The sequence below is a fragment of the Cyprinodon variegatus genome, unplaced genomic scaffold (genome assembly GCF_000732505.1).
Source record: "Cyprinodon variegatus isolate N-32 unplaced genomic scaffold, C_variegatus-1.0 Scaffold19, whole genome shotgun sequence".
Classification (NCBI taxonomy): Eukaryota; Metazoa; Chordata; class Actinopteri; order Cyprinodontiformes; family Cyprinodontidae; genus Cyprinodon; species Cyprinodon variegatus.
Window position 1 is genome coordinate 757,881 of NW_015150472.1, and position 11,882 is coordinate 769,762.

An 11,882-nucleotide genomic window follows, 5' to 3' on the forward strand; every position below is an offset into this window, starting at 1 on the left:
ACGGGAAAAGAGTGGACCTTTCTGGAAAGAAGATTTATAAATCAGTTATAAAACAGAGGGATAAGTTAATCATAAGGATGTTTAAAGATGTTAGTGAGAACATGACAGCCTGGCGATGCAGCCATGTAGTCTGCTCTCAAGGAGAGAAAACCCTAAAGGTTTCAAGTGGCCTAAAGTCCAGACTTAAATCTAGTCTGAACTTTAAATAGTTTATATTTCGTAGAAATGATTGCAATTCTTAGAAACAAGCATTCCCAGTTTTTTTTTTTTTTTTGTATCACTTATTTGAGTTATATATAGATTATATTGTCTTATATTATGTGTTTGACTGGTATAACTTTTGATGTGTGCTCCTCAGTTTCCGCCTATGTCCTCCTTGTCAATGTCATCTCCATCTCAATTAGATTTTCATCTGATTAAATAAAGGAAATTAAATCTAAGATGGTCTGATATAAAAATAGAGAGATGGTTAAAGTTTGAAAAACTCAAATATATTGAACCTTTCCTGCAGAGTGTGGACTAAATTCACAGTGATGCAAATGACTCTCTGCCAGTTATCACAAACACACAAGGTTAGTAAAGCAGTTTTTAAGGTTTACGGAGCAATTACTTTTCCACGTAGGCCAGGAATGGTTTGGAAACCTGTTAGACAGCTACTGCTTTGTTACAGCATTTTAAGCCTTTACATTCCTGCACATTTAGCATAAATATATCACTATTTTTCTTCTTTTAGTTAACTTCCTTTTTAAAATTTTCACTCCAAACTCTGCTTTTAAATTGTAGAATCATATTTAGGTAGTAAATAGGAAAAGATTATGTATTTTAAAACTAAAGAAGCTGTTTTATAAAGCCTTGTGTGTTACATATCAAACCAGCTCACCTTTTTACATATCTGTATTTTAAATGATAATGAGATAATTGTCCTTATTACACATTAATGTCAGGGCCCAGGATCTAAAACTACACAATTTTAACCGTGAGATGATTTGAAATAAGCATTACAGAAACTATATTTTAATCTTTGGGATGGGTAACCGCACAGAAGATGCATAAAGTAATGAGAACACCTGAATTTACTTTACCTTCAGCTGCAATCAATACAATCAAGTGTACTAAACATTTGATAGAACCGCAGGCTTAGTAAGATAGCTTATTAGATGAAACATATATAGGAACATATGTTTCCTACACATTTATGGATCTGGTTAGTGATCCAGATGTACAATAGGCTATTGACTGGGTCTGTGGATGTTCCACATATTTCACAATAGACCTTTTATGGAGAACATTTTCAATAGACTATGACTGGACACTTTGCATAGAGGAGATGGAGTTATATTCAACAGGTTCAGGAACTGCTGTGTTTTGGAAATGCAGAAACATTTATATATGACGTTCCACTTGAGGGCCGGATCCCCTTCTTCAAAAGCTCTGCTTCATTCTGCATCTGTGTTATGATGCTGATGACAGGTAAATACTTATCCTTCAGGGGTGTAGGGACACCGGGGCCCCAAGACTCTTATGGTTCAAAGCTGCTGTGGTAACCGAGGGTAACCTGACCGACTTCTCCTAACATTTAACTGTTTGCATGGAGACGATCAATGCTCCAAGAGACACTTTTTCTTCCAAGACCAGTCGCAGGATGGGTCCTGACCAGATTCCCACATATAGATTCGTTTATTCACATGGTTTCAGACACGTAGGACGCGAAAAGTTACACATGGGAATTACATTCTTTCCTACACTGACATTCAAAGCTACGAAGCCTGACAAGGGAATTAGGGGGGAATCAGCACCAAGCTGGTTATTCTTAGAAAATAAACTCTTTATCACTTTCAAAGGGGAGCTGATATGAGTAAACTAAAAACTTAGTTATAATTTTAGAAAAATCTAAACTTAATTTGCTGTGGTGAGCTGCAGGTTTCTGATTAAAAATTGTTTTAAAATGTTCTTTAGATTATCAATGAATCAATATTTAAAATGTTAGTTTTCGATCTACTTGGTTTCTTAACAGCTTCAATGTAAAAGAAAAGAACCAGAGAGAAAAAGCTGAGCTTTCCTTAACAACTTTAACTATGTTTTTTTTTTCTGGCCAAATGATTGCTATATATTTCCATTTTTTATCATCTAATATTATTAACTCATAATTTAATTCAGAAAATTGAATTTTGAATTCCCAAATAAAATCTGAATCTTGTAGCACTGGAGAGGATTCCCTAAAGGATTATCCACCTCAGATCTTATAAACACATCACTTCTATCCACTGTAGAAAGATTTCTTTTTTTCTCCACTTTTATTCATTTTAAGCTCACATGACAATAGGCTGGCATTACTTACAGAAAAAAAAAGAAAATTAGTAAAAAGTCCTAACAATACATTAAAGAATAAACTTTTTAAGATGTAAATATTTGATCAAGAACTCGATAAAAGATAAGAAGAAATTCATCTGCTTGGAAGAAAAAAATCTAAACAAACGAGTAGGGGTTTAAAAAAAATGACGATTTCAACTTTCAACATCCAAACTAATATAAACTGTTTTTTTTTTCTTTTTAAAAAGAACCTTTGACATCAAATTTGATTGAGAATGACATTAAATGTTTGGAAATTACTTATCCACGGTTTTCTTGTGATAATAAATACAATATTTTTGTTTTGTTGGACAATTCAGATTGGATTTATAACACTTGTTTTGAAAAAAAAACAGACCTTTGAAGATTTATTACACATCATAATTAATGCTTCGCTGATCCGTCTGGTATGCTGTTTTACGTTTTCAAAATAAAAGAAACATACACATAGTAAATTTAAAATACTGCCCTATTCAACAACAAAAAAAATAAAGTAATCACGTATTTGCATTTATTATGTCATTTTTTTCTGTATAAGTACAACACAAGTCTTTTCAGCACTTTGCATGATAGTTCTTTGAATTCTTACAACTTAATTGAACAGTGTAATTCAAAACAAATTAGTACCTTATCACCATTAGAATACTGTGCAAGAAAAAAAACATGTAAAACATCTAAACATGCTGACTTTTCTAAATTCCTATAGATGGCTGCTTTAAGTCAGAAATGGATTTGCATAGCCAGAGAAGTTAACTAATTGGGCAGGGTTGAATTTAGTTTGGATTAATTGAGCTAATCATCATAAATTATGAGGAACTGAATTGTAATTCCCACTATGCAGCTGTTCGGTGCTCAGCACTGTCGCTGTGGGTGCCGACTCCCTGCTTAAGGTTCAAGAAACAACAGATGCAAATAAAAATTTATAAATCTAGTTCCTTATTTGTCTCACAGCAGAAGATGTGGGTATTTAAGAGCAAGGTGAGGGGAGGGAAATAATTCAAGAAAAAAAAAAATAAAGGCTTCAAATATTTCTTCTCTTGTACATGTTCTCCTGCCTCCATCACAGCAGCAATGTCTTTGCCTTACGCTCCGACCTCCAGGGTAAAGGTCACGCTGCCCAGGTAGCGGTCAGTGGGTGAATCGTTAATGATTCCCTTTCCGTTCAATTTGCATTGAACGTGGATGTGAGCGTCCTGCTGCACTCCGGCGAAACGTACAGCTACCACAGGCGCCGAGTAGTTCACCTGAGATAAAACAGACACAAACGACTCAGATGGTCCCGCAAAATGGCTGCCTCGCCCTGATTCCTAAATCGACACTCACATGTCTGAGCTTCCCGTAGTAAGGGTAGTACTTCATGTCAAATATGCTTTTAGGGAAAAACTGAATTTCTCCTAAAGCTTCTGGAGGTCCTTTCTAGGAGAGAAAAGTAGTTATTATCCTCATCAGTTCTTTGCAGACATTTTAAGAACCCGGGAACATTTTCACATTTTGCCTCATCACAACCAGAAAATTTTGATTAAGAACTTTTATTATAGAGCAACAGAAAGTGGTGTGGAAGTCGACTTTACAGGATTTTAACATTTATTTATTTTAATTGTGATGTAGAGATTGCCAACAGATTCAATACCTTAAGGAATCAGCCGTCATTGCATTACTCCTCAAAGTATTTTAAAGTATGAATTATTTTTTCTTGTTTATCTTCATAAAATGATCTTAAGAAGAAACTGGTTAAGATGCAAATCTCACCTCAGTTTAAGTTTGACATCTTCTTCTGCAGCTCCAACTATCTTTCCTTCATTTCTGACCAGCTTCCCTTTCTTCTGCTAAAATATCCCCATAGCATGATGCTGCCAACATCATGTCTGACCATAGGGGTGGTATGATTACAGTAAAATGTGGTGTTAGTATTTTGCAGTAGTTGCAACCAATTAGATTTTTTTAAAAACAAAACCTGAGGGTTATGCTGTCATGAATTTTTCTAGCTGAGGTGTGGACCTCTGAAGGATTACTGTTCTTTTTACTATGAGCCTCTAGGCTGCTTCAATAAGCAAACCACTCATAGCCTAAGCCTCTATTTTTATTGAATTTTGCTCGGTGTGCAGATGAGCCTCTCTCTTTCTCTTTTCTAATCCCAGTTTACAGATTGAACGAAGCTCCATCAGATATTTAAAGCTTAGATTATAGTGCAATAATCTAATTTTTGCTCTCTCAATTTCTTCCTGACCTGTCTGATGTATTCCTTGGCTTTGTTTATTCATGTTTTTCATTAAACCTCTAAGGCTTTCACAACATCACTGGAAGGAACTGAGTTGAAATCACCCTCAGTTGGATTTTTAAAAGGCACTTAAAGGCACCAGATCTTATTTTCAGGAATGCAATGTTGAGGCAGATGGAAGAAAATGTCACACTTTTTAAATGTTTATCTGTTAGAATAAATATTTTTCCCACTCCATTGTTCTTCACTATGTTCTAGTATTACATGTATATCGTTTGCAGCAAGGCAGAATGTGAAAGCGTTCAATGGGTATAAAACTTTTGTAAAACACAGTATTTCATCAGATATAATTCAATTATTCAATGTTTTTCATACCTTAACCCCACAAGTGACGTTTATTGGTTTACCCTGGCCAGGTAGGTACCCAAGAATCTATGAAACATTTAAAATACAATTTAGAACAAAAAGCAGAGATTTTAAATACTTTTTTTTTTTTTCTTCCACTTAAAGTTTGTAATGTTTTTTGTCTAAAATCATCTTTTTATACATAACCCTCGTGGAACATGTAGAAATCTAGCTTCAGAATGAATCCCATTACATTTTTTTTTTTACATCTAAACAAAACTGTTGTAATATTCAAAAACTAAAATTAACAACAAACAGGAAACAGCTGTTAAAAGTGACACACATTGTTGCTTTTTACCCAAAGAATAAGAAAAGAGACATCCTGAATCCAAATGGTTTATTGTGAGGAGCTATCGGGTTCAACTCTAGTGGGAAGGTTTTGCAAAGTGTTATAAACGTGTTAACAGGGCTGACTGTGAGGTCAGACACTGATGCTGGAAAAGAAGACAAGGGTTACAGTCTCCCCTCTAATTCCACCCAAAGCTGTTTAATCGGGTTAAGGTCAGATAAGCTAAACAAGTTCTTTAAACCCCAAGTTTCTGAAAGTACACAAAGACATAGATGAAATAGATGAGCTGGTGTGCAACGATTTTGGACCAGAAAAGGGCCATGGGATTTATTGGGATATTTTAGTTCAATGATTTGGATAAGAAAGCAATTTTAGACCATATAAATGTCTCTAAAACATTTGTGTTTGACATGGAAATAATCAAGTTCATGAATATAATCATATTAGCAATAGTTAACAAGACAAAATTTCTCCAACATTTTCATGCTGTACCTCATTTGGCCACTTGGTATCACTAATCAGCAATTACACTCAGTCTCACACTTTTAGCCAGTGATCTTTAGTATTAAGCTCCCCGGCCAGCAGTGACTGACTGTCCTTACCCGGTTCATCCGAAGCAGGACGCATGGCCTTCCCTGAGAGTAGCCATAGTGGGGGTCCTTCAGCCCCGAACACTCCCCCAACCAGGACCGCTTGAACTGACACGCTTTCCGCTCTGCGCTCTCCTCCAGATCATCCTGCAAGAAGTATGACTCACGCGTGCAATGGATATTCTTCTTATCCTGAGCACCATCATTATAAGCTGGAAGTGGAGAGTAGAGGGGGGAAAAAAAACCAAAGGGGAAAATGAGAGAGGGATTCAAGGGGAGGGAGAGAGGCATAAATAAACCTTTGCAACTGCAAAACCCTGCCAGGCTCAGGCCTCTGGCAAAAGAAGCCTGACAAAAGCTGGTTTTGAAAAAAGAAAAAAAAAACTGTACTGAATGGCTACCCTCTGCCCACAAAGAGGATTCACTTCCCAGCATGCTCTACAGGAAACGAATGTAAAAAAAAAAATTAGACAAAGGTAGAAGAAGATGAGGATTAAGACCCTCTGAAGTCTCTTTCATTTTAACAAACTCAACGGCCTCAACGTTTAACGTCATCAAGTTCAGACTGACTCACGTCTTAGGTATTCCTCCATAGACCGGGCATACTTCTTCCAGGATTTGCGGTCAGATGCGTTAAAAGCGATGTCGTGGCCCTCTAGGTGTGGGGCCATTGTTAGACCTGCCAGTGGAGACCCAGAGACAGTCAACTGTGCAGAGCAGAATGAACGAGCAGAGACATGGGAGAGCAGGGAGGAAGGTGGCCTCTGAGGCTGGGGGCTTATTTACCTGGTGGCATCACTCTGTCATTGAAGGTAGGATGGTAGGGACTGATGGACCACATGAGGCAAAACAAACAGCCGCCAAACATGGCTGCCAGAAATGTGTAAAGTGCAGCATAGAACAGCAGGATGAGGCCTGGACAGAGGGGGGGGAAATGATTACACAAGAGATTATGTTTGATCTGAACCAAGAAAATAATTAACCTTTTTTCTTTTTGTTTGTGTTGTCTGGAGCCTAGTTCCTGTCAATGATTAGTACTGTCTCTAATTTGTTTATAAAGACATGCAAGGGGGAACCCCCCCCCCTTTAAATAATCACTCAAATATAAAGAGTCCATTACAAATAAATTGTGAGGACTTTCATTTCTCTGTCATTTTGATTCAGGAATCATTTTTAGAACGAATCTGACTAGATGTGTCCTAAATCTTAATAGCTTTTGCTGTTCATGCAATTTTACAGGGGACCAGTGGCGGCCAGCCTCGCGTCCCAACAACCACAAAGGCCTTTCTGTTTGAGCTCAGTGAGAATTCTCTCAGCTTGTTCTTTCACTCAGGAACACAGTGAACCTCCGGTTGCCATCGTAGTGAAGGTTTTTTTTTTTTTTTTATGCAGCCATAGAGGCCCAGCCAGCTCCAAGGAGCCCCAATCACCCCACTCTGGTATTGTATCCCCTCTCGCACACTTGCCTCACAGGACACGCAGAGAAGACTTGAACTCAGGGCCTTTTCTTCTGCAGACACATGGGCCCCACTTCTCAACAAATGTGCACACACTGGTTATATAGTTTCATTAAGCTCTTATCCCTCCCTGAAGGTGCAGCAGTTCAGTTTTTCTGTTAAACACAGATTTTCTTGACATGTTTTTGTCTCCAGCTGTGCTAAGGAAAGAGACACTCCTGCATCGCATGGCAGCAAGAAGCTGCTTATTCAGTCTGCATCAAGCTCTTAGTTTTTTTCAATGATCTTTATGGATGAAAAAAAAGATGTAGCAATCATTTGGCCAGAGATAAAAAAAAAGGATGTTTAAAAAAAACACTAAAACATTAAACCACAAGTATTTATCATAATGCAATTCTGTGGGATTTTTATATATAAAAAAAGTTTAGATAAAACTTTTGAACATACTTGAATTCCTTTATTTCCTGCTGGATTTGAAACTACTAATTAACAAGTAACCTGCGGGAAATTCTTACATTTTAATGTATCATGACATATCCAAAATGTCCCCATTGTGGCATAATAAAGGGATTTTTCTATTTCTATTTTTTTCTATCATAGTCCAAAAAATATATATATAATTGAAAATAGGACTCTAACGACTTTTCTTTGATTAGCTCTCATAATCAATTAGGAAAAATTAGGTTTTTTTTTTTATCTTAATTAATAACTGCATCCAAATTGAGAGCTCCCAATACTTTTCAGTCGGATCATCCAACTGTATGAATGATTTTTGCTTTTTTCTAATGTAATTAAAAGAAGAATCTGTAAAAGTTATGCTTGATGCATAAATGTTGACCTTCCAATTCCCTCTTTTGCAGTGGGAAATAAAAAAGACTACTTTATATAACCAAAAAACTTTAAAAAATAAAATAATTTTCCTTTTTTCTTGGAGTCAGTCCTTTTTCCCTTGGTCGACTCTGATCTATGTTTATGAGGTCAAAATAGAGAAAATCTTTACATATACCATTTAAATTAAAAAACATTTACTGATGCAGACGTGCTGATATTCTACTTATTCAGTTAAAAAAGCAAAGATCAAAGTCATGATCGGAAGACCGGAAGTCAGCACTAGCCAAAGAAAAGCTAGATCAGTGAATGTCTAAAGAAACACAGCACGTCTACATGTTCCTCTGCAGCAGAGGGGCCTTGTGCATGTTCGGTTCAGCAGCAAGGTCGCCGAGGCTTTGGGAACAAAACTGTGGAGAGCATGGTAAGATTTAGAGGAATGTGATTCCTGGCCAATGCAAGGCCAAGAACAGTGTCCTCCCGCTGGGGACGTGTCCCCAGGCAGTCTGTTTTTGTCGTGACTCTCTGAATTGTCCATGCACCTATGTAAACATCAAGCATGAAGACACACACACACACACACACACACTGGACTAGAGGAACATTTCCCACTCTCAAATTATCTTTGAATGATGTATCTTGGAAAAACCATCTAGAAGACGGTTAATAATCTAGGTTCATAAAACTAATAACTTTTGCAACAGAACACAGAGCCTCTTATTGCTCAGAAACTCACTCCAGCTCTTGCCAGAGCGACCCATGAATTCGTTGGTCTCTGCATTCCACAGGTACTTCTTAAGGTCGGCTATCTTCTGGTGGAGTGTCCTCTTGGGAACTGGTCTGCGCTTCCACCTTTCGAAGTTCAGGTCCTCCTGCTCCAGGGGCTGATGCTCAGCCAGCTCCTCCTGTTCTTCCTCCAGCTCCACGCCATGTTTGAGTATAACCTTGGGCGGCTGGTGGAAAGAAGAGAAAAAGCCCTCACCACACATGTTCCAAACTGCTGGGTTCTGCAGTCGACCTATTTTCTTTTGCAGCAAGGAAAAACTGGCATGCCTCCTGATCCGATTATAACCAATAATTTCAACTGCAAGACAGCGCTCCGCATGTTAATGGACATCAAACTGATGGTCCTGTCCCCCGTTTCTGCAAATTATAAACTCTCTGGTGACCTTGTGGCACTCGTTGGGAGAGCTGACCTCTGCTGAGCCAGACCCTCCTGCTTGGAGCAGCAGCTGCAGACAGCAAAACTGGAGGGTCAATGTTACATCCAGATGTTACTCACTGACTCTCAGCGTCTACAGGCCATGGCACACAGATCCCAGAGAAAAACCATAGGACACCTCAGAGTGTCATGCAAAAGGGTCGTCATTGATTCGTCGATTGATTTATAACTTTTCTGAGGGTCATATTTAAATCGGAAACCATGCATTTATTTACTTACAGGAGTTTTAACAAGCTTCTCAGTTCCCCCTTCTGTGGCACTGGGCTCCATATTCTATACACACAGAAAGAGCATTTATTGATTAATTAAGGGTTCATTTATTTAGTTTTTTCACAGAAACAACACATTTCTAAAAAAAAAAACAACAACAATATCTTTATCAAAATATATACATGTATTCACAAGTGTAATTTATTTAAAAAGGAAAGAACTTACCTGAAGTTTTCTTCTCAATAAAAATTGTTGATAAATTAATCGGGAAGCCTCCTTGACCGCTAAAGAGTAACAATATTCGTCAAAAAATGTGCGGGGATTTCATTAGAAAGTTTTGGGCATGCAGAGGGGGGACCGGTGCGGAGAGGGTCCTTCAACTAGGCGCGCATCATAGTGAATGAAGGCTGCACAGAGGAAACCCGGGGGTGGGATACAGACAGCTTTTTTTGGGTCCCAGAGTGGATTTGGCAGCGGCTCTGAATCACAGCAATGCATTCTGTACACGCACCCCAACCGCCATTGTCTAAAAGCTGGACAAGGAGACGAATAAAACATGAAGGAAATATTTACAGCTCATTTTAATGACAGTGTGCTTGTGCGTAAAATCTGTCCAAATAACTTTATTTGCTGCTATTTTATTTATCTATTGTATCAATTTGTTCTAATTGGGCTCAAATTTATAATCAGTACTTAAACGTAAACCCAGGAGTGTCGATGCCTAATTGCGGACTTTTCCTAAATGCATCCAAATCATGCAACTTGTGGCAAACAGCAAGCGCTCCTTCAGCTTCTTGTTGGAGGTTCATGTAGTCCTGAATCTATCTACACTCCGGTCACGTAAATCTTTGTTCCCCTCTTGTAAAAGTGGGAGAGGGGGACTCCTGAAGTTCTTTTTTTCCTGTGAGCCCTAAATGAAAAGAAAAATTGCGTCATGGAAAAATCACTTGTTTGAGTTTTTCGCGGTAAAAACGTGCGCACGTGTTAATGTAGGTGTACCTTGATGGTGAATTGAATGGTTCTGTCACAATGAAGACACCAGTGCTGTCAAAAGTACACACATTGGTTACTTATGTAGAAGTATGGATACTGCAGTTTAAAAACACTCTGGTAAAAGTTGAAGTATCAACTTGACCTCTTTACTCAAGAAAAAGTGAAAAAGTATGTGCTCCAAAAACTACTTGAAGTATAAAAGTATAAAGAAACCTTTAAAAAAAACAGCCAGATGCCACTATGTGAATTGAATCAAATTTTCAACTATTTCAAAAAAATTGTTTGAGATAGGGCCAAGGATGAAGGAGGTCTTGTTGGTCTCCGTCTCCATCTCGTCTGTGTCCGTCCTTTTAGATATTTATCTGAATCATCTTTTTCTGAATTTGACATTGTAGCATGGCATAGATAATTCGTGTTTGTAGTTTGAAGAACACCTGCTTGCTTCTGATGATTTCCTTTAGCTAACCAATGAGTGTTTGCGTTATATGACTCAACCAATTGCACTAGTTTTCACTAGATGTCGATGAAGCCAATGATCTGCATTGGATGGCGCACATGACGTTAAATAAATATTTATTAACATTAAACCGAAGCCAGGAGTAACGAGTAACGTTTGTTTTAAAAATATAAGGAAAATACAGATACTTGTGTGAAAATGTAATGAGTAGAAGTCAGAAATAGAAAGAAAAATAAGTTATGGAGTAAAGTATAGATACCTAAAAAGTGTATTTGACACTAGGGTTCATGTCTTTCTTTTATGATTGTTTAGAAGCCTAACATTTGCCCCCGTAGTGTGAAATCTTCTACTGAATTTAATGTTGGAAAATGTGGTGTTAGGTGCAGTGTTGGTTTGGGGTATAATTATATATATATTCTGCCATGAATCATTTATGTCTGTTGCTTAGCATTGTCATTGTGTAAAACCATTTCCAATCTGAAAAAAATGCAAAGTCTAAGCAACAGACATAAATTATTTGTTTCATTTTTCTCAAATTCTAGGGACAAAACTTGGCATTTGAGGCACAGGGACCCCAACATGTAACTTGTGTTCCTTTAACGAGTTCTGCTGAACACTGAAAGGAAAAAGGTCTAAGTCATGAGTTGTGATTTCCATTCATCATAGTAAATGTATGTTTATTCCTTTGATGGTTTGTGGGAGTCAAAATAGCGTTCTGATAGGAATCCATATTTTGATCTGCATTATTCCTAATGTCTGTCCTCATGTAAAACAGATTCAAACTATTTTGGTGGAAGCAGATTTCACTCTGAATTACAACTTTAGATGTACCCCTCCTCTACAACAGTCAGAGACGTAGCCAGA

At 37.6% G+C, this 11,882-nt stretch overlaps 1 protein-coding gene across 1 annotated transcript; it reads right to left on the minus strand.

Moving 5' to 3' along the window:
- Positions 1-2,418: 2,418 nt before the first annotated feature.
- atp1b4 (ATPase, Na+/K+ transporting, beta 4 polypeptide) lies at positions 2,419-9,964 on the minus strand. Its single transcript, XM_015388401.1, has 9 exons — positions 9,794-9,964; positions 9,578-9,631; positions 8,873-9,089; positions 6,638-6,766; positions 6,426-6,530; positions 5,864-6,063; positions 4,943-4,999; positions 3,673-3,765; positions 2,419-3,593 (listed from the first exon to the last, which is right to left on the minus strand). Exons 2-9 carry the CDS (start codon positions 9,626-9,628, stop codon positions 3,432-3,434), a joined length of 1,014 nt encoding a protein of 337 aa, XP_015243887.1. The 5' UTR covers positions 9,629-9,631; positions 9,794-9,964; the 3' UTR covers positions 2,419-3,431.
- Positions 9,965-11,882: the final 1,918 nt, after the last annotated feature.